Consider the following 20,406-nt stretch of genomic DNA (forward strand, 5'->3'; position numbering starts at 1 on the left):
GTGATGTAACTATTTGAATGTAGAATCTTTATATGTAATGGAATATTTGTAATTCAGGGTTTTACTTTTACTTGAAAAGCACCTGAATACATCTTTCACCACTTCATGATTGTTTTAGGGCCCTATAGAGATGAACAGCTAACACGTAAGACATTTGTAAGAGTCATGGATTTCACTGCATTACGAGATGAGATAAAGAACTGTGTAATGTTTTTGTTTATAGCAGAGATATATAAGCTGCATGTCCAGAGAGTGTGTGACAGAAACAGTTCAAATACATGTATGCACATGTGTAAAACAGTGGTTTATAGCACATATGAGACAGATGGTTTGGGCCTTTGGTGGGCTGTTGATTTGAAACTGCTCGTCAGAAAGGCGGCTCTACAGCTGTCTCATGTTTATGTGAGTCCCTTCTATTTATCTGCCTGCCAGCTTCTCTCTCTCTCTCTCTATCTATCTCTTTGGCTGTCTTCCTCTTATTTGTTTCTCCATTCCCATCCAGCCAGACCAGTGCCAAAGCCCTGCAAACTGGCCAGCACAGATCCAGTGATCCACTCTACAGTGAGCTGTTTGGATGTGAAGGTCAGCACATTCTGACTCACACAGTTCATGAACCACAGCACTGAGCTGAAAACCGTGGTTTTCAAAGCCAATGTTCTAGTCGAGATAGCTGAAGGAGTTTATCAAGAAAACACTGAATAAGCATCCATTTAATCCATCTGCTCTCCTGCCAATTACTCTATTGATCATCTCAGGAAAGAGTGTTATACTTTGGATGATGTTTACTGTGACCTCATCCAGTTGAGATTAAACATGGTTACTGAACTCATTGCCATCGCATTACGAAGCAGCAAAGTAATTTCCCTGGTCTTCCAATGGTAACTGAGATGGAACAGGGTCACTGAACCTAATATGGTGTTATATAATGATCAGTACAAATATTACAGACAGAGAGATTACTAATAAACATATGAGGGGCCAGTAATCTGCAGCTTCATCTGCACCGCTGGAGGGGTTGCATAACCCACATCAGCCTAGACTGAGTCATGGGCAGTGTGTGTGTGTGTGTGTGTGTGTGTGTGTGTGTGTGTGTGTGTGTGTGTGTGTGTGTGTGTGTGTGTTTCTAAGGGATCAAATGTTAATCTATGTTTTGGCCACTACATGTGTGAAATTTTAATATTTGAATCTTATGTAATCTATAATTTAATTCAGTGGCTCCAAATAAAGTGTGTGTGCACGCATGTGTGTGTGTGTGTCCCAGAGAGAGAGAGAGAGAATCTATTTTCACAACTGTTATTTTTCGGGCTTTCTGTGATTAATGACCTGTATGAAGCATGAATTCATGCACTATAGAGTAATGTAAAAATGTGCACGGATGGTATACATGTGTATGTTGCTATCTTACTGTCCTTGTGTATGTATAACTAATGACAAAACTCTAATCACACTTAATCAGATCTTCACACCAGGACCCCTATAGAGTCACGAGCACTCATCACAATTACACACACACACACAGTCATTAAATAGATTTTGACAACAGTGCAGCTCTGATATCAAAATCATTATATTTCAGTATAATTTAGTCAGTATGAATGTTTGTCCTGTCAACAGAGGTTTTAATTATAGCATGAAATAAGCAGAAATAATGATAGTGATAGGAAAACTCAATCAGTATGCATGATACAGCAGAAAAATAAAAACAATGTGTGTGAGATATATAGGAATTAGAGAGTGGGAACATTTAAGAAAATGAAGTTTTTCATCCACAACTTTTTTTTTTCCAGAGTATCACATTTCCCACACTTACAGAGCTTGACCTCCAGATATGCTCCTATAGTCACACTTAATGCATATGCATGACCAGAGGTATGCACCTCAAACTACTTGCTTTTGGACGACTGCAACAGGCCGACCTACTTGACCCTGCACACATCTCATTATCATTCATCCACCATCTAGCCTCTCCTCCTCATGTGTAGAGTTAGACTGCCACCTGCTGGCTCAACCTTCACAATGTGCCGCCTCATAGCGGTTGTAAGCACCTGGTGTTGGCTGCAGCAGGGGCCCACAGCTGCCAAAACGCTTCTACATTATTGTGCAGCAGACCGTGCTATTGCTGCTCTCTGCTGGTATTTCCAGGTAAGGACAATGTGCACTCAGACGTGTAGTCAGTGACTTTCAATGAGAACAAGTCACACTGATGTTCTTCTGGCAGGCCATCATTAGCCACTAGTTATGTTATTTTCTTATGAATTTATAATGAATGTGCTCCATGATGTTTGTGTTATTATTTAATTCAGTGTTTGTTTAAAGTTGTATGATGAGAGCAACTGCTCATTCATCTTGCCAAAATGTAAGGTCATCCAATAATAGAGGCATACGCTGCACGGATGTAATTTAAAATAGAAAGTAGATTCAATTAGTTTTCTACTTAAAATTTGCAGAACTCTAACATAGACAATCATTGTTACTGAGATGGAAACCCTACAGGTACATACAGGGAATGGACAGAATAGCACGATAGTCGAGAAATAATTCCTATTGTTGTGATGTTTATAATGTTGTTGTTTTTATTTTAAACCTTCAGAGAGGCACTGAATCAGCTGTTTGTAGTCGCTGTAGTTAGGTGGTGGAAGAAATTTTCAGATACCTTACTTAAGAAAAAGTAACATTACAGTGTAAAAATACTCCATTATAAAAGTCAAAGTCTTGCATTCAAAAACTCACTTAAATAAAAGTACACAAGCGTTATCATTAAAAAATGTACTTGAAATGTTGAAAGTACAAAATACTTGCAGTTATTAAGCAGCAGAATTAGTTTATTAAGTTATAAATATATAATCCAATTATTATAGGACTGTAACTGATGCATAAGGAATTTTAATATTTTAATGTTGTACTTGGTCAGGGTGAAGCTATTTCTAACTACTTTATATACTGGTGATTATTTACTCTATAACAATGTTTTTTTATAACAAAGTTGATCACATGTTTTTTTTGTTTTTCTTTTGTTTTGTTTTTTAGGGTACAATCTAAATCTGCATCTGTAAATGTAGTGGTGCAGAAGTATAAAGTAGGCTTGGTATAAAGTGGAAGTACAACACCTCAGAATTGTGAAGATACATTTTCCTGATTCCAGCACTAGTTAATTTGGATTGTATTACTGTATATTATAAGTGTTTCTGTTAATGTGTCGTTTTCTAAGGATTTTGTAGACTATCAAAATTAATCATTTGGAGGTAAAAATGACAACGTCTCAAATGTTTATTTAAACATTATACTAATGCTAATCACAAAAGAAGTTTTCTCAAGGCACTGTAGGCCTACCTCTTGTTTTTTGTGGTACTTATGTGTTTATTGGTTTGTAAATAAATTAGGCTACATGTCCAGGCAAGAGTCTTGTGGATTGTTTCTAACCTGTAGTGGAAGAAAACTGAGGTTCTTTTTATTGCTATTACTACTTTTTATTCCACAAGTCCTACATTCAAAATATACTTAAGTAAAGCTACAGATATATTATCAGCAAAATGTAAATAAAAAGTGAAAGCACCCATAACACAATGACTGGTTTCAGAGTGCTATATATTATATTATTTGAATATTGCTGATGAACATGGAGACAGCATTTTAGGGCTGTAGCCAGTTGAGTTACTTGTTTGGTAGTTTAATAGATAACACTGCATCATATCTATGAGCTCATCATATGGTTAATGAGAAATTTCAATCTGTAAAAGTAATTATAGATGTTAGATAAAGACTGTGGATTTAAGAGTACCATACAGTTGTTGAGTTGAATTGTTAAGAAGAAAAAAGTGGAAATAGGCTTATTTACACTACCTCAAAACTGTACACACAATACTTGAGTAAATGTACTTTGTTGATTTTCATCACTGTTCATAGCAAGCAGGATGCTGAGTGACACCACGAGGCAAAAATGGCTGCCCTGTTGTTTCTATATCTTAATTGAATTTAAGTTCATTATAGTCATACTAAATGCTTAAGTAATATGGAAAGCAAACATATTCAAACTCAGTAATATCCTACTGGATTTTTTTTTTTTTTTGTCAGATATAGGTTTTTTCCTTGATGAACTGAGTTACTGGCGCTGTAATTAATTAATTGGCTCCAAGTTGTTCATTTGACTGAGTAATTTATTCGCTTTTAATTGAAATTCCACAAAAGAGACTTTTGTTAATTGACTTCCTGAGTGATGAGTTGTTAAGGGGTCTGCTTCTGGTCTTTCTAGTATTTTTGTAATAAGGAAATGTCGTGAGTATTTATATGTCAGCAGGGTTTTGACCGGCATTTAAACATTAAAAACTTAATTTCTGAGAGTGCCTTCCTTTTAAAGATGTATTTTGTTTTTGTGATAGTTTAGAGATGGTTAATCTTGATTTATTCACTTAAATTTGATATGCATCAGAGAGACAAAAAAGAACAAACTGCCTCACAATAGTCATATTGATAATAATCTGTAATCAATTTGCTGGGGACCACCTTGGTCCTCTTCAAAAGGCCCCTTTTCGGTCCTCCGACCCTAGCTTGGGATACCCCACCCGGAAGTGGGTGGTGGAGTCACCGTCACCCAACCAGTCACACCACCGTCGACATACTGCCTGCTGGGATGAAGCTCGCCACCGGAGAACTACAGAGATTGTGACAAATCTGAGATCTCTCGCAGTCTCGGCGATAACGACCGGTTACCATTATATTCAGTTTCTAAGAGAAGGGAGCAAAGAGGCGCGTTGCCAAAATGATGGAAGAAATCGACAGATTTCAAGTGCCGAGTGCCGTACAGGAGGCGGAGATGCAGGCTGAGATGCAGCCGCTGGTAAGTCAGATTTGTTGGCTGCTATATGTTGGATGATCGATCAGTGTTTTGGTATTGTTTTCTTATTTAAAATGATATTATTACTCCAGGATGTTCAGTGTATGAGGCCTGCCATTCATGATGTTATGCTTTGGGATCCCAACAAATCCATCACCTGCCATGCGTAATATTGGCTCATGTAGCCTACCAATAGAGTATATACATTAAGTTTTGTTTTTTTTTACTATCAACAAACACTTAAACATTAAAACGGCGGTGTAACCAATCAGGGGATAAATCATTTGCCCATATACTGGCGTTTCTGTTCCTATGTGTAAAACAAGCAGCGTCCGGTCTGCTGCGTAGTGAGCAGCATCCGTCATGTCTGGCGAAAACAAGCATCCCATCCCAACACTGCTGCTACATCCTCAGCATCCATGCAGCAAGTTGCCCCGGCTTCGACGCCACTTGTATGGCCTTACCGGGATTAATAAACGGCTCTTAATCTCGAATATATGCTCATATATCCCACTGAACCACCATCTTTTGATTAAAAAACAGTATAAATGATTTGGCGGTGCGCTCCGTGGCCTGTAGCGGGGCCCTGGGTTACTGCAGCCTGCAGGGCGGCCTCTGCTGCCCACGGCCGGGGCCGCCAGAGAGCCAGACTAGACCCTGAGCAGTCTGACCTGCTGTCTCCAGGCGTCCACATACCTCCCCGTGTCTTGTGTAACGTAGTTTTCCTCCTAAACTTTGCCCTGTGAGTAGAGGATCTATTTTTTAGGAGAGTTTTCTAAATTGAGATCTAGGAACCAAAAGATCCCAGAGTTACTGGAATAAATCAAGTTCAAAGTTTTGCGTTTACTTAAAATATGTTCAAATGAGAAAGTGTAAGAGCTATTTTTATTCAGTTTCAATCTTTGCCTTATCGGTTGGAGGTAACAAAACCTAACTTGTTTTAAAAGGATTCTTTCTCAGTTCTCAAGCAGTATGTGTGTGTAGGTATGAATATTTTTGAAAGAAATTATCCACATAACACTTTATAAACTGGCATTCATTTTATAGAGAGGGACACTTCCTCACGTTTTATCTCTTTATGAACTGTTTATTCACATTGTCTGGGCATAGAAGGGTCTATTATGCATTACAAAAAGACGTAAATTATTCATCAAGCCCTCAGTAATGCACATTTCTGCTCATCGTTCTGTCCATGCCATCTTCCTATTTGCCTCGAGGACCCGGCCTCGTCCACAGCCTCAGAGGCAGACTCAGACACCAGAGAGGGAGAACCTGTCACTATCAACTACAAGCCCTCACCCCTGCAGATGAAAATAGGTGAGTAAGAACTTCAGTATTTGTAGGCCAAGTCTCTGCCTGTGGGAATCAGCATATCCTGTAATCGGCTGTAAATTCGATGTCCTGAAAAGATTGTTGATGCGGCATAATCTCTAGACAAGACAGAGATACGAGGGGAATCAGTTTTCATAGAAGCACAAAGCAAACTTTAGAATAAATCCACTAACTATTTAGTCTATAATATGTTACAGAATGGTGAAAAATGCCAATCAAAAGTTCTCAGAGTAAAGGGTTACCAATGTGATCCCTTCAAATTGCTTTTTTTCACCTCAATAACGGTCCCCATACAACAAAAGGTTTTGTCCATTACTATCAAAAAAAAAAATCGATTAATCGATTAATAGTTTCAGCTCAAATCCATTTTATTTTTTGGCTCGTGGATATCTGTGGAAAAATTAGCCAGTCTGGCCTTTTTAGTTGGAAAAATTGAGTCTCTTCTGTTTATGAAAAGCTAGTCCTTAAAGTGTCATTTCAGCACCTTGGACAGCGTCCAGTGGTTCGTAGCAGCACTTCTTTATTTTACCTGCCATCTCCTGCCATAATAGTTTCCTAGCTAAAGCCTTTAAGAACCATGAATATTCAAAAAAAGAAAACTATTCAGTGATAGAGATGCCTAAAAAGGGTCCTTTTAAGATGTAACTCCACCTACATGACAGCAACAGCCACTTTAGAATTTCATTTCATTTTTCATCCATGCCGTTTGTTGAAAGTGAGACCATAATGATGACTACAGTTGTATTTCGTTGAATCTTACTGGTTGTTTATAGTCTTTTTCTGACTTGTAAACACATTCAAAAAAATTCCTATCTTTAAAACAGAGCATATCCCTTTAATTATGCATGCTTGTTACACTAGTCACTTTGCCTTTGTGACCTTGAGATGGAAAAGTACATTTGATAGCCTTTTAAAACTCTTTTCTGGGTTAAAACTGTAGTACATATACATTTTCTAGTGCTAGTCCTGCTTTTCACAACAGGTCTCTGATGCATTATACTTTAGTTGATGGTTGGCTCAGACTCTCAGACTAGACTAACAGCATTTATGACATCATTTACATCATCAACATCATGTATGATCTGATCACTAATTAGAATCAAACAAACGAGAAAAAGGCAAGAGGGTTTGATATCACATTAGAATTCTGTTGTTTCTGAATTGTGCTTTTCAGATTTTAATCACATCAAACACTGCTCACTGTGTAAATTGTGGACACTGATCCGCCCTGATGTCACGTTCAGAAAGAAAGGATCTCATGGTCTTCTCAAAGTGAAAACTGACTTTGAGTAGAAATAAACCCAGTTGGATTCCCCGAGCATCCCACTTCCTGATGTGTGTCTGTTTAAATTATACTGATTTCTTCTTTTGCAAATTTTAAAACCTGAGCAGGCTTTCATAGAGTTTACAATGTGACAAAATGACATGCAGCTGAAAGTCAAGAAGTATGTTTGTCCTGCATCATATTGTCTCTCAGCAATGCCATGCTGTCACATCAGCAAATTATAAAAGTTTCCTGGTTTATTTAAGAATCGTCTTATAAGCAAAATTACAGCACTTAAGTAGATGACATTAGTTCAACCTTATTCCATCATGTTTTGTGCCACTCAGGTGTCATTTCAAGCTGAACTGATGTGTGTGTTCCTGTGTCTGTGAATGTTGTGCAGAGAAACAGAGAGAGCTTGCTAGGAAGGGCTCGTTGAAGAACAGCAACACAGTAGGTAGTCCAGTCAACCAGCAGCCCAAGAAGAACAATGTCATGGCCAGAACACGGTAAGGAGTGAGCGCTGTGGTATTTGGTTAGTGGAGAAAATGAGACCTCCATCTTCTGTTGGTTGATGGTGTCTTTCCGAGAGATGACAGTAATTAAAATATATTATGTTTTTTGTGATAAATACAACTTGAGTCGTTATACAGCTAAATGATTCAGTTAGCTGAAGTTTTTGTGTATATAGATTTTCATGTGCAATATCCAAAACATGTTTGAATGGGCTTGAATAGATGGATTTTATTCATGTATCCATTTCTTTTCTCTGTGAGTAAGGCTCTAAAGAAAAACTGTCTTATTGATTCAGGCTTTGTAAGATGACCGAGGAATTAAACCTCACACCTCTGTTGTTACTCAGTTCATCTGTGATACTGTCTCCAGGTGCACTTTGCTTTTCTTTCAACATCTCTGCTAGTCCTTACTCACCCCTTCCTGTTCGGGAATTTATATTCCTTCCTCCACCTCTTCTTCTGTTACATGCTATTTTTGCTCCAATGATCATTTCTCCTCTGTCCTCTCTCTCTCTCTGTGTTCCCTCCCCACAGGTTGGTAGTGCCCAATAAAGGCTATTCCTCTTTAGACCAGAGCCCAGATGAGAAGCCCTTGGTGGCCCTAGACACAGACAGGTGAACATGCACACAAACACACTCATAAATATACTTCTTGCCTCCGTTTTTTACTAGAGAAACACATAAACACACAAACAAGCTAACTTGTGTTTTTTTTTCAGTGATGATGATTTTGACATGTCTAGATATTCATCGTCGGGATACTCCTCTGCTGAGGTGAGATGTGTTATAGTGCAGATATGTATCTGCACTCTGCTGCATTACTTCACATTTGCTCTCTCATTCATTTCATCCCTTTGCCATCCTCCCTCCATTTTCCATGACTGTCAAGAAGCCAAGAGTCAGGATTTTATAAGCTAAGTCTTGAAGAAAGCCCATTTTTAGCCATGTTAATTCTGTAGGCCCGTGCTCTCCCTGCAAGTGTATGATTACACTGCAGACGCACTTGTACACAAATATATGAGCCACAAAGCTGGAAACAAATGAAATTTAATCTCTGAGTGTCTGCTCCTGCAAATGTTTTCAGCACTGCTGCAAATATAAGAGCTAATCACAGATACATGGTCCCAACCTCAACATCAGTTTTCTGTCCCTGACAAGTCCATGCTCGAGGATATATTGTAGGTTATATTTATAAGCCCACAGGTGTTCAGATCTTATTTAGTTTTTGGAAATAATTATCTAATTAACAGCAAATGTAACCCACTTTAGCCATTCGCTCCTATTTCTTAGTACAAGCTAACAACAGCAAGTTGTGAGTTGTTGTGTTGTGGCTTAACAAAGTAGAGAATTATGGTTATTGTTTATGAAGTACATTACAGTATACAGTGTACCTACTTGTCTACTGAGAGTTTACATAAAAATGTAAATGCTGGGATTTAAAGTGAAGACATTGCTTCTGTTTTGTATGCAAACAAAAGTTTTTTTTGCTAAAAAGAAAAAACAATCAAACTAGGACAGTCACCCCGTTCATGACAAAGTTCACACCCATCTGTGAAAGTGCCATAAATCTCTTTGCCATGGTTGCCATTGTGAGTTTTAAGCCAGTGTGTTTATAAGCTTAATATCTGTATGTTGTACATCATACATTGTCTCTGTTCTCATGAAAATCAAGACAAGTCATTTACTTCAACAGGTGAATTTCTTTTTTCATGTAGGTCTTGGTAAATGAGGACTTTCAAATCCACAGATCCAAGATCTAATCACAAATTATGCATTTCATTACAATCAGCATGCTTGATTTCTTACCAGTACCTTAAGATTTCTACCTGTCCTTGAGTGTCCAGCACTATTTTTACCTCCCTGTAACCCACGAGTTACCAACCTTTATTGGCACTGTGAACCAGTGTTGTTGTTGTAGTTGTTGTTGTGGACTCGTCAATGCGGTGGGGGTGTATTAAGATTAACATGAAGCTTGCAGCTTATATATTCTGTCTCCCATAACTTCGCCAAAGAAACTCTTGAGGGAGCTACTTGTAAGTTTTGCTATTGCTACATAGTCAATGTTCGCATCATCAGTTGTTTACTTACCAGTCTAGAAGAAAAGTTGTGAGTTCAGCATCAAACTTAATTCTTATACGAGCCAAGAACTGTCTCCAGCGGTGAAAAGCAACGCAAACGTTAACCTTTGTCTATATCACATTTTTTCTTCTACTGAAGTTAGCACGCTAACCAGCTAGCTCCTGCCCGTTTCGTCACCTTACCTTAATGGCTCTCTGTGGCGTCCAATCTGCCCCTTAGGCGTAGCACTGCTCGGAGGGCATATTATAACCTCTTGTATTATAAAGACGATGGCCGATCACCACTACCCGCTCCCAGCAAGAAACCACATTCAGCAAGAGAGAAAGCTTACAAATAACCTCTGTAAAGGTTTAGCTCAACATTTTGTCAATTATTGTATGGAAAGCCAAAAGGTTCATAATTAGTCTCAACGTCTACGCCAAGTACCGTGGAAACTGAGACGAATTATGAACCTTTTGGCTTTCCATATTATTGGAGCAGTCGCCAGTCAACCAGTGGAGACTCCAGGAAGTTGCTGGTACCAGCCAAGCAATGGTCCAGCATGAGTCGATAGGCATGAGAGTGGTATGAGCTTGTCATTTCATTAGGCTAATGCAACACATTTTCTACAGTAAGCATTGTTTCTTTGACTCTTCCCACTGCGTGTTATGTATCTATTTTGGGCGCGCGCACACAGAAATTTCTTAATAACTCTCAACCTGACCCAAGTTCAAACAAAATGTGCAGAGGGTTAGCACACCATATGCAGATCATGTAGCTAATGATGGACAGCTACCTCACAAACTGATGGCCTACTTTACTGTAATAAGTTGTGGGAGTAACAGGGAGTGAAACAGCTTGTTATGTTATATTATAAGTATTCAGATTTTATGGCAGAATCATACCTTTTTCTTGTGGCCCAGGAGGAAATGCTTCTGGTCTCCTGGTCCTTAGCCCAGGGGTTGGGACACATTGCTGTAACCCATCAACCTCTTCTGTCTGTTGTCCCTTCTCCAGCAAATCAACCAAGATCTGAACATCCAGCTGCTGAAAGATGGTTACCGCCTAGACGAGATCCCCGACGATGAGGACCTGGATCTGATCCCACCAAAATCAGTCAACCCTACCTGCATGTGCTGCCAGGCAACCTCCTCCACCACCTGTCAAATACAGTAACCCCGCCTCTCTGACCTTCTGCCCCGTACCCCATTCCACACAACATAACCCCTGATCTCCATCTGCTGTGAGTTTACTTCGCCGCCAGAGCAGCGACAGTGAAACATTGGTAGAATATTGTAATGACAGTTAAGTGCTATGATGATAATGACAATGACAAATAATCAAATTAACATATAGAAACTTTGGTTTAAAATCTAGGAGAAGGAACATATGTGAAAAAGATTGAATATGTATTTAAAATATGATTAAAAGTGGCGGTTTCCTCCTATGGTAGGACGTGCACTTGTATTTGAGAGCCCTTCTCCTGGTGAACATGATGTAACTTAACACACTGATGTTAGTAGACAGAAAACAAGGGGTCAATTGATGCTGTAAAGTGATTTCAATTTCCCTGAAGAATAAGAAACATTATCATAACTGCTGACTCAACAGTTCCGCTTACCTGAATTTTGGGCTGCATTTTTGCATTTTTCTAGTTTTTTTTTAAGTTTTTATTTAAATGCTTACCTTTTTTTAAACCAGAGGGATCAGAATGATTGTATGTGTTGATGTGGAAATATTTGAGAAGTGTGGACTGCGGTCTCGGTACCCCAAATAGAGGATATTTGGTACTGTATTCATTGTACTGTACAGGGTTGTTATGTAGCACATGCCAGGTCATTGCACTCATTCACACCACCTTCAACACTTGAGCTTTCTTTGCCCTTCTGGCTTGGATGTTTCATTACACAGTTTAGGGATGAATGTATAAACGTGAATGGCTGAGGAACAATTTGCATGAAGAGCACCAGACTGAATAACGGAATTGAATAAAATAAGCAAGTAGCTTGTTGCACATTTGATTTTTGCCCCATTTCTGTTGTGCAATCACATGCTACTGCTGTGGCACTAGCCTGATTTGTATTTTTTGGAATTTGCACATTTTGTTTTTTATTTTTCAGGCGCATATCTTTGTACTCTTTCCTGCATAGCAGTGACAGTGTCTTATCTGAAATGAACTGTGTCAAAAGGGAAGATCACGCATCATTGCACCAACCCTCTAACACATGATGCCCATGTCATCATGGCCAAAGGGACTGGAGGGGGGCTTTGGATTTTTTTCAGCACAGTTTGTTGTGTTACCCCACTCTATCTTTTCTCAGTCAGTGTCACAGAACCTGATCACTGGACACTCCCCCCTCCCCCATTTCTATCGATCATTAAGGGAGCATACAGGTTCAGACAGAAAGATTTATCCTCTCTACTCTTGCACAGACACACACACACACACACACACACACACACATACATATATGCATATGCATGCATACAGACATACAATACCAAAATAAAGAGTGAGATGGCATCTATTTGTCTCTTTTGACTTATAGGTTGGAAATTGTTTTTTAATTGCAACATCAAGGATCACTGACTTCATTTATGATCCCCTCTCCCTTAAATCAGTTGATTATTTGCAATTGGAGTATGCCTTAAGTACAGAGAAGTTTAAAAGATGTGTATTTATTCCCATCTTGATGAATTAGTTTATTCGAAGAGCATTTGCTGTCTAAAAAGTTATGCTTTTTTTACATTTAGACACGGGTGATTATTGTTTTTCTTTGGTTTTCCTTTTTTAAATGATTTTCTTGTATTGTAAACACTTCCATTCCAGTATTTAACAATGTTATTGTTATGTGCGGTGTATGAAAACAAATAAACACAAAGCTAATGGAGCGCTCCATGTTCTACCTTACTGTTTTGTTACACCTCTGCATTATATTATTAATTTGATATTAAAGAAGAGGATTTCTTTATTTAAGCTCCACGTTAATAGTGTCAGATATGGGTGTGTGATGTAGGAAAGAAGTAATGAGCACATATTTAGAAAGAAAAAATTATTTTAATGTTAAAACTTTTGAGCAGTAATTATTACACAGCTATGTATATTGCGATAACATGGGGTCTGTACTGACAGTCCCTGATTACAGTACAGTAACATCAGAAGTAAGGGCTCCGACCTGAAAGGCACCAACATCTAATCACAGTTGTCATAATGCCAGAAAAGAAAAACGGCGTTTCACTTTACAAATGTATGTAGTTTGTGTTCTAGGTTAACTAGACCTAACTTTACACTCTACCTGGATGTTTCAATGCATTATGTGGCAAGTATAAAAAGAAATCTAATGACATCATGACATGTTTCTGGCTACTGTAGTGGACGAATAAGACCTCTCATCCTATTAGTAATATTATAAAAGATTACCAGACAAATAAAAAATACATTGTACCAAACGAATACATACAAACATGCTACATGATGGAATTCATTGATTCACAAATAAACCAGTCACGAGAGTGTGCCTTAAAATGCTAAGACAGAAAATAAAAAAGGTTTTATGACTTTCTGTTGTGAGAAATGTTGTGCTTCCATGTCACCACCAGGGGGTGTAATATTAGTTGAAATGACCATGAATCACATTTTTCCCTGATAAAACTCAGTCCAGATATAGAGTAAACAAAAGTTAGTTTCAATGTACAGCAACTGGCACTGTTGGCATATATAAGAGACAGTCATTGATATTCAAAGTATTGAATATCAACATAAATAATCTGACAATGTTCGTTCACGTAGTATTTCCAAAGGTTGAAAATGTAGAAATTCCTCTCTGCTACAAAACCCTTAAAAGGCACAGACATTCCTGTTTACAGTTTGCACACTTTTACTAAACATTAATCACTGTGGTCTTAACACAAAAGTGAAAAAGTCAAGTTTCCACTTAAGCTTTTCAAGGCTTTACCCTGTTATGTTTCCTGTACTACTGACACAATGCAAGCCTGAAAGAGGAACCCAAAAGATGAACTTTCTTTATGCATGAGGTTTGCTTATATATTATGGTCTTGCTGTAAGTATTGTAAAGGTGTTTTGGTACAATTATTTGCAAGTTCATCATCATGTGACAACATTTATGTTTCAACACAGGAAACACACTGCCTATACCTACAAGCTCACAGTATACCTGATTTACTAAGTCCATAGCCAAATGTATGAAATTAAATATCCAAGCTCTGTAATTCTCTATATTATAGCTTTGTCTTATTACTCTCTAATAACACTTAACTACAGTATACTGAGTATATCATCCATTTGAAATGTGGTCTGTATAATCTATTTACATGATAATACTACTATACTGTACATTTGCCTTGTTCCGGACTGAAGAATAACTCTACAAGTGGAAGTATGTGTTTATGTGCGCAATAATAACATTCACTGAAGGACTATTCCCAAAACATTTTGACACACTGGGAACATCTCAGTCGCAAGATTTTGTTTCTTCATCTGCAAAAGTCTGTAATGCAAAGTGAAGACACATAGTGTTTATGAAAACTATATATGTACATGAATACCATTTGGATGGCAGATTATTCCACGAAAACACTTAGCACAACACAAATTAAAATAATTACAAATGTCAAAACAACTACACCTGTCTGGCAGACCCTGAATAACCCTAAATAAATACCAGTCACCTCAGGGAAGAAGAGGGTGAAGCTCTAGTTTGATTACAGTCAGGTTCAAAATGTTTTTTTTTTGCTGTTGCCCAATGTTACATGCGTAGCAGAAAAACTCTCTGAATAGTGTCCTGGCTGGTTGGGTTGTCTGGCTTGAAGGAATTTGCATGTAAGTGTGCACACCACACGAGTGAGTGTGTCCATGTTTGTGTAAGCCTCTGTATCTACTACATGTACCACATGTACTGTTATGTATATATGTACAGTATATACTACAGTAATTAACAATGCTGGGTGTAACTCACACCCCTGCAGGGCTTTGGTCACCAGAATCAGAGGACACAGACAGGGAGCAGCGGCGTCTCTTAGCCGCACTGGAGCCCTGGAGCATGCTGGGATGGAAGCCTGCATGTCGCCGGGCATGTTTAGTCAGGTGGTCGCTCCTCATGAAGCACTTGTCACACATTGGACAGTTGAAGCGCTTCTCACCCGTGTGTGTGCGATAGTGACGTGTCAGTTCATCTGATCGGGAGAACTTCTTGCCACACTCGGACCAGGTACACTCGAAGGGGCGCTCACCTGAGGAAACACACACACACACACACACACACACACACACACACACAGGTTTTGTATTACCACACACAGACTCCACTGGTATATGTGTAAATAAATAAATAACTGTTTTTTTCTTTTCTTCTAACCTTTTCAAAACCCATTATGGAGAAAACTGTTCAAATGGTTACTCTTCTTTTAACAGCAAAGTCTAATACTAAAATATCCATAACATTTTTTTTACAGCTGCGTCAAACAGAGATAATGCATCATTTTTAATGTCTGAATCATGTCGTCATTTCAAAAGTCTCAAGATGAAAAAAGAAGAAAACAATGTCAAATATGTTTTTTCAAGTGTTAAAATGAGACTGTGATTGGCAACCCCAAAGAATACATTAGGGTTACCCATGAGTGCACATCTAAGCTATAACCTTCACTCTAAACTAATCCTAATAAACATTTGCATTCAATACTGTAATTACCTTGAAACAGGGAGGGCTGGCAATAAGATAAACAGATACAAAATTAACCAAGTGAACATAAGATGAGGGCAAAGTACAGATCCAAAACTTTTTTTTGTCTGAGGCAAATCAAATGGGAATGCCTACATAGACACTTTTTTCTGGGAACAATAACAGAACATATTGATTTAAAAATGGTGAGTCATGATAAGAGCCTCGTGAATTAAAAAAAAGCACACAATGAAAAAAACGATGGTTACCCCCACCCCCATCTTCCCCTCCACGTGCTCTATCGAACCACATGTCTGCTCTTGTTTACAACCCGAAGTGAGGCGAGTGGAGGGGGATGACGTATGAGGAAATAGTGGTGCAGGGAGGGTTACCTCGGGATAAGAACGTGTGGGGACAACAGTGTCGCAGTGAACTGCATGTGAATCATAAGCCAATATGTCGGTGTTTACTACACTGTAAATCGCTGTTATTACAAGACATATGATATACATTAACACAAAACAGCTGCATCTCTTATATGATAACCAGCGATGAAAAACAATCATTTGAGTCATTATTCGGATAACATCATGCGGCACACGGTGATCCCAGCTCGCAGGGTGCGTGTCAATAGCACATTAAAGAACAACCCCCGCCCCTCCCCCATCCCACACTCGCCCCGGTCAGTCACACCCCCAGTAGGGACAATTTCATGGGACCACCTTTCTTATAATCGGTTATTCATTAGCAAGAACATGTGGTCTCTCATGTCACATTACACACACAACAAGGGCTGTAGGCTTGGTCTTTAAGATCATCATGTTAATATCACATTCTTAAGTATCAAATCATGACTTTATAATGACATCATCATAGCAGCTTTAATGTCTTACAGTAGTTCTTAAATGTTCACAGACTGCTATGTTACTCATCTTCGTCAACATATTCGATGTCCTAGAAATAGCCAATAGAATTTGAACAGTGATGTCAACATGCGTCTGAAATTAAAAATAATGGCAGAAGTGACGCAGAACGGTTTCGCTGTCGTCAACTGAACCGAGCCCATTAGTTTCGTAGGCGTGTCTCCCAAGTTGCCAAGCAGAGCCTCCACTTACCGGTATGGACCCTTAAGTGGGCTTTGAGGTGGGACGACTTGCCGTACATCTTCCCACAGCCGGCAAAGGGGCAGGAGTGCTTCTTCTCAGGGGACTCCTGTCTCCTTACCACTGCCACTGCCGCCTTCTTGTTCCGGGACTGTTTAGTTCCCACCGGGCCCCGGTTGTCCCCGGCGTTCAATCGGCAACTCCCCCGCTCCACCTTCTCCTGCGTGCCAGTGTCGCTGCCCCCAAGACATCTGCTGGCCCCAGTGCTGATAACATTGGGATTGCATTTGTTCAAGTCCAATAAAATCATTGCCACCATCAGCAAAGTCCTGTTCTCCTGGTTCTCTTTCAACGTGTCCTCTGTCCGCCCCGGTGGTCGGCTGGGGACAAACTCTGCAGAGACGTCAACCTCCGACATCACTGTAGCAGATCCGGGTGGAGAAAAGAAACTATCGAGAGTATCTATACACTGTATAAAACAATCCGACAAAACGGGTGCAATGAAGTGATCAGACCGCAGTCCTTCCCGAAAACATGTGGTTAACCATCCACACGTGTCGTCTTCAATGTGACTATTCCGCAAAGGCTGCGTTTTCTTGTTGAGGTTACAGGGCGGATAAATAAACACCCCCTCGTGAAAGATACCAGTTCAAATTGCCTCCCGGCTTTTCCTTTCTCCAACTCCTTCTAGACCCCCTTTCTTCTGAATGACGAATCAATAAAACTCTGCGTTTACCGACTGAGCTATTGTGTCTGCGTTTATCAGCGCTCCCACACATGCGTCAACTTGTCCTATTTTACTGCGAGCAGCACTTCTCCCAACTCCAAGAAACAATTTCGCGGAATCCCGCGGTGTCATAATAAAACAGGGTTGTGGTTGGCTGACAGGAAACGTGACTTGTTTTTTGGAATCGCCTTTACACAGGATTGAGTGATGGGACAATTGACCAATCACAGACATAAAAAGGGCTGATCCAGGAGGATGCTGCCTTCAAGAAGTTGAGGTGATCGGGAAAAATGGGTATCTTCATAAAAAAAAAACAAAATTCAGAATAAATGTTATGTTATCTAAAATATGAATATGTTTTTTTTTATCATTAGATTTTAATTACATTCACAGTAACTGTAGTAGTAATGGAAGAGTTTGAGATAAAGATGGAAAACAGAACAGTGTGTGTTTGATCATAATTGAAACTCTACATCTAGTTTAGTGCCGTATTTGCAAATTGATGTTAAAAACAGTAGACTACCACTCAAAGGTTTGGACACACTTTGAAAGTGTGTCCAAACTACATCAAACATCATCCCACTCATTATCAGAAATTCCCCCCTTTGCTTTTGGAACAACTGATTTAGAGTTATAGTCTTACTTGCAAATCGTTTAATGAGATTTTCTTGATTTGATGCCACAAATGGAAGTGAAAAAAAGTTATGAGCTGTTTATTGATCGTATAACGAGAAAGGAAAGATGTTCGTGTCTATTTCATATGTTTTACTGTCTATATTTTGTCCTATTCATTATCCCACAATAATTCAAAGAATATATGTTTCTTTATGGCTTAAGGGCTCCTGTTATCGGGCCGTTTGCTATCATAGACAATCCTATTTACGACGTGCTAAAGAGGCACTCGAATGCAACATTACAACAGGGGGCGTTAGGCACATAACCACATCACGCCCCCAACCCCACGCTGTTGCCTAAAACGTTTTATGCTAGAGGGGACAGCATGTCGTAGAAGCCTATTTATTTTATAGTTCACATATGTTTCTAAGTGTCATATTTGTACAGTCACTTGCAAGGGGATGAAATAGTGCATTCACTCCTCGTTTGATCCAACATAAGCACGATCATGCAGGTTTGCACGGAATGAACATTCTTTTTTTTTTCGAGAAAAATAAGAAACAATAGCCTTCAGGGTTGCTCAAAAGTAGCATGTACACATGCATGTCCCTCACTCAGCTGCCACACTAAGCATTTTTAATGATAACGACAAATTATATGCATTGCTACATCATGTGACTGGCTGTGCGGTCCAATAGATTCCTTGTGACTTTGCATTTACAGGCCGCAGCTCGATGTTTGGATCACAACCTGCAAGACGCGGGGCCAGTGGACGCTGCTGTTACTGAATGTCCCGCCTACAGCTCCTAACCTAGTTGCTCTGCTGTCGTCAGTGAAGGTAAAAGAGGGCAAGCAGTTCACGTTTAAGGCAAAGGTATGTAATGAAGCTGCTGTTATTCACAGCAGTCCGTCTATATATTGTATGCTTACTGTGCTTTAAGCAGCAATTGTAGAGGGTCTGAACTGTGATTTTTCATTTAACACATCCTCATAGTTTGGGTATCATATAATTCTCAGGTTTATTGTTAGATTGATAGATAAGTGCCCTTTTAAATGAGCAATAGTTGATGACCTCTGCCTGTTGGTGACTAGTGATACAGTACAGTTGTTTGGGTAACCTCCACATAATAGCTGCTGTAGTGGCATCCAACCAGAGCTGTCAGATCACTATATAGGTGATGACACGTACATCTTTGTCATGGGGTTTGTTTTCTTTGATGTAATCCAACCCAGCCACTGTGGCCCATAATGCGTTAGCTGTGGACAGGTCTCACTGTGTGTCCCAGTTTCACAACCATGGGCTGATCCTAAATTAGCACAGTCCTGAAGTGTCCTCAGAGCCACAGTTGAACTCTTCCAATGCAAATTCACACTGTGCATGACGTTGGTTCATCTTAATGCATGATGGCTAGCGTGTTTGTTTGTGTGTTTTTTTCCTTCTTGTAAGAGAAACAGAAGTGAAAACACAAACATACAGATAAGTGTATAATTACATCAGCTGTATCACATTTTTAAGTCAACTGGTCCTGTAATGAATGTGGCCTTTTTTCATTTCCCTTACTAGTAAAGACATTGTCCAGTTATTTAGTTTATGCTCACTCTATCAATTTTATATATAAAATAAGAATAAATGAAATTAGAACTTTATGCATTATGTTTAGAAATTCATAATATAGATACCTGCATCATTACAACACACTCATGCTTTGTTGTAAGAGGTCTTGATAATGCATTATGAGGTTTAATAGCAACAGTCATAAAATGTTACAAACATGAATCTGAAAACAGATTACTAAAAAATGGCATGTATCAGAATTACTTATAATGACTGTATGTGTTATGCATAGAATGTAACAGTAATGTAATTGTAATGGGTGGAGACTGTGGTTGGGTTATGGCTTGTTAAAATACCTTTATGTCTTCTCTGTGTCTGCTCCAAATAAAATAAGATTAGATTAGAGTTTCATGGGGTTTAAATATTTCGAAGTGAACATTTGTTTGGTGAAATAAATACAAATAAAATGAATAAATACAGAAATATCTTCATGATTTTCGATTTTATACAGAGCATAGGAGACAGGTAGATTGGTCTGGGGAGTTTTGCAGTTATTCATTTGTGTATTTTGTGATGTATGAGGCACCTCAACATGTTTGTTGATCGTACCAAACCACTATTCACACTTATACAGTTGTCTTTCCTCTGGTCCTCAACACATAAGATGGCCATATCTTGCATCTATAATGTGTAAAATCTCACATCACTTGAAGCAGACAGTGAGCTGC

The 20,406-nt window shown here is 39.0% G+C and overlaps 2 protein-coding genes and 1 long non-coding RNA gene across 3 annotated transcripts; 1 reads left to right on the plus strand and 2 right to left on the minus strand.

Moving 5' to 3' along the window:
• Positions 1 to 4,589: 4,589 nt before the first annotated feature.
• fam219ab (family with sequence similarity 219 member Ab) lies at positions 4,590 to 12,897 on the plus strand. Its single transcript, XM_023418155.2, has 6 exons — positions 4,590 to 4,834; positions 6,049 to 6,148; positions 7,831 to 7,936; positions 8,477 to 8,557; positions 8,662 to 8,716; positions 11,018 to 12,897. The coding sequence occupies exons 1-6, from the start codon at positions 4,757 to 4,759 to the stop codon at positions 11,174 to 11,176; spliced, it is 579 nt and encodes a 192-aa protein (XP_023273923.1). The 5' UTR covers positions 4,590 to 4,756; the 3' UTR covers positions 11,177 to 12,897.
• LOC111663818 (uncharacterized) lies at positions 5,898 to 10,412 on the minus strand. Its single transcript, XR_002761410.2, has 3 exons — positions 10,204 to 10,412; positions 8,358 to 8,543; positions 5,898 to 6,261 (listed from the first exon to the last, which is right to left on the minus strand). It is a non-coding gene; the product is annotated as an uncharacterized LOC111663818 (long non-coding RNA).
• A 141-nt stretch (positions 12,898 to 13,038) lies between the features above and the next one.
• Positions 13,039 to 17,628, minus strand: klf9 (Kruppel like factor 9). The gene is made up of 2 exons (XM_023418371.1): positions 16,794 to 17,628; positions 13,039 to 15,250 (listed from the first exon to the last, which is right to left on the minus strand). Exons 1-2 carry the CDS (start codon positions 17,197 to 17,199, stop codon positions 14,973 to 14,975), a joined length of 684 nt encoding a protein of 227 aa, XP_023274139.1. The 5' UTR covers positions 17,200 to 17,628; the 3' UTR covers positions 13,039 to 14,972.
• Between the last annotated feature and the right edge of the window lie 2,778 nt (positions 17,629 to 20,406).

Source organism: Seriola lalandi, unplaced genomic scaffold (genome assembly GCF_002814215.2).
Source record: "Seriola lalandi dorsalis isolate HSWRI2012SDOR001 ecotype SW California unplaced genomic scaffold, Sedor1 jcf7180002054581, whole genome shotgun sequence".
Classification (NCBI taxonomy): Eukaryota; Metazoa; Chordata; class Actinopteri; order Carangiformes; family Carangidae; genus Seriola; species Seriola lalandi.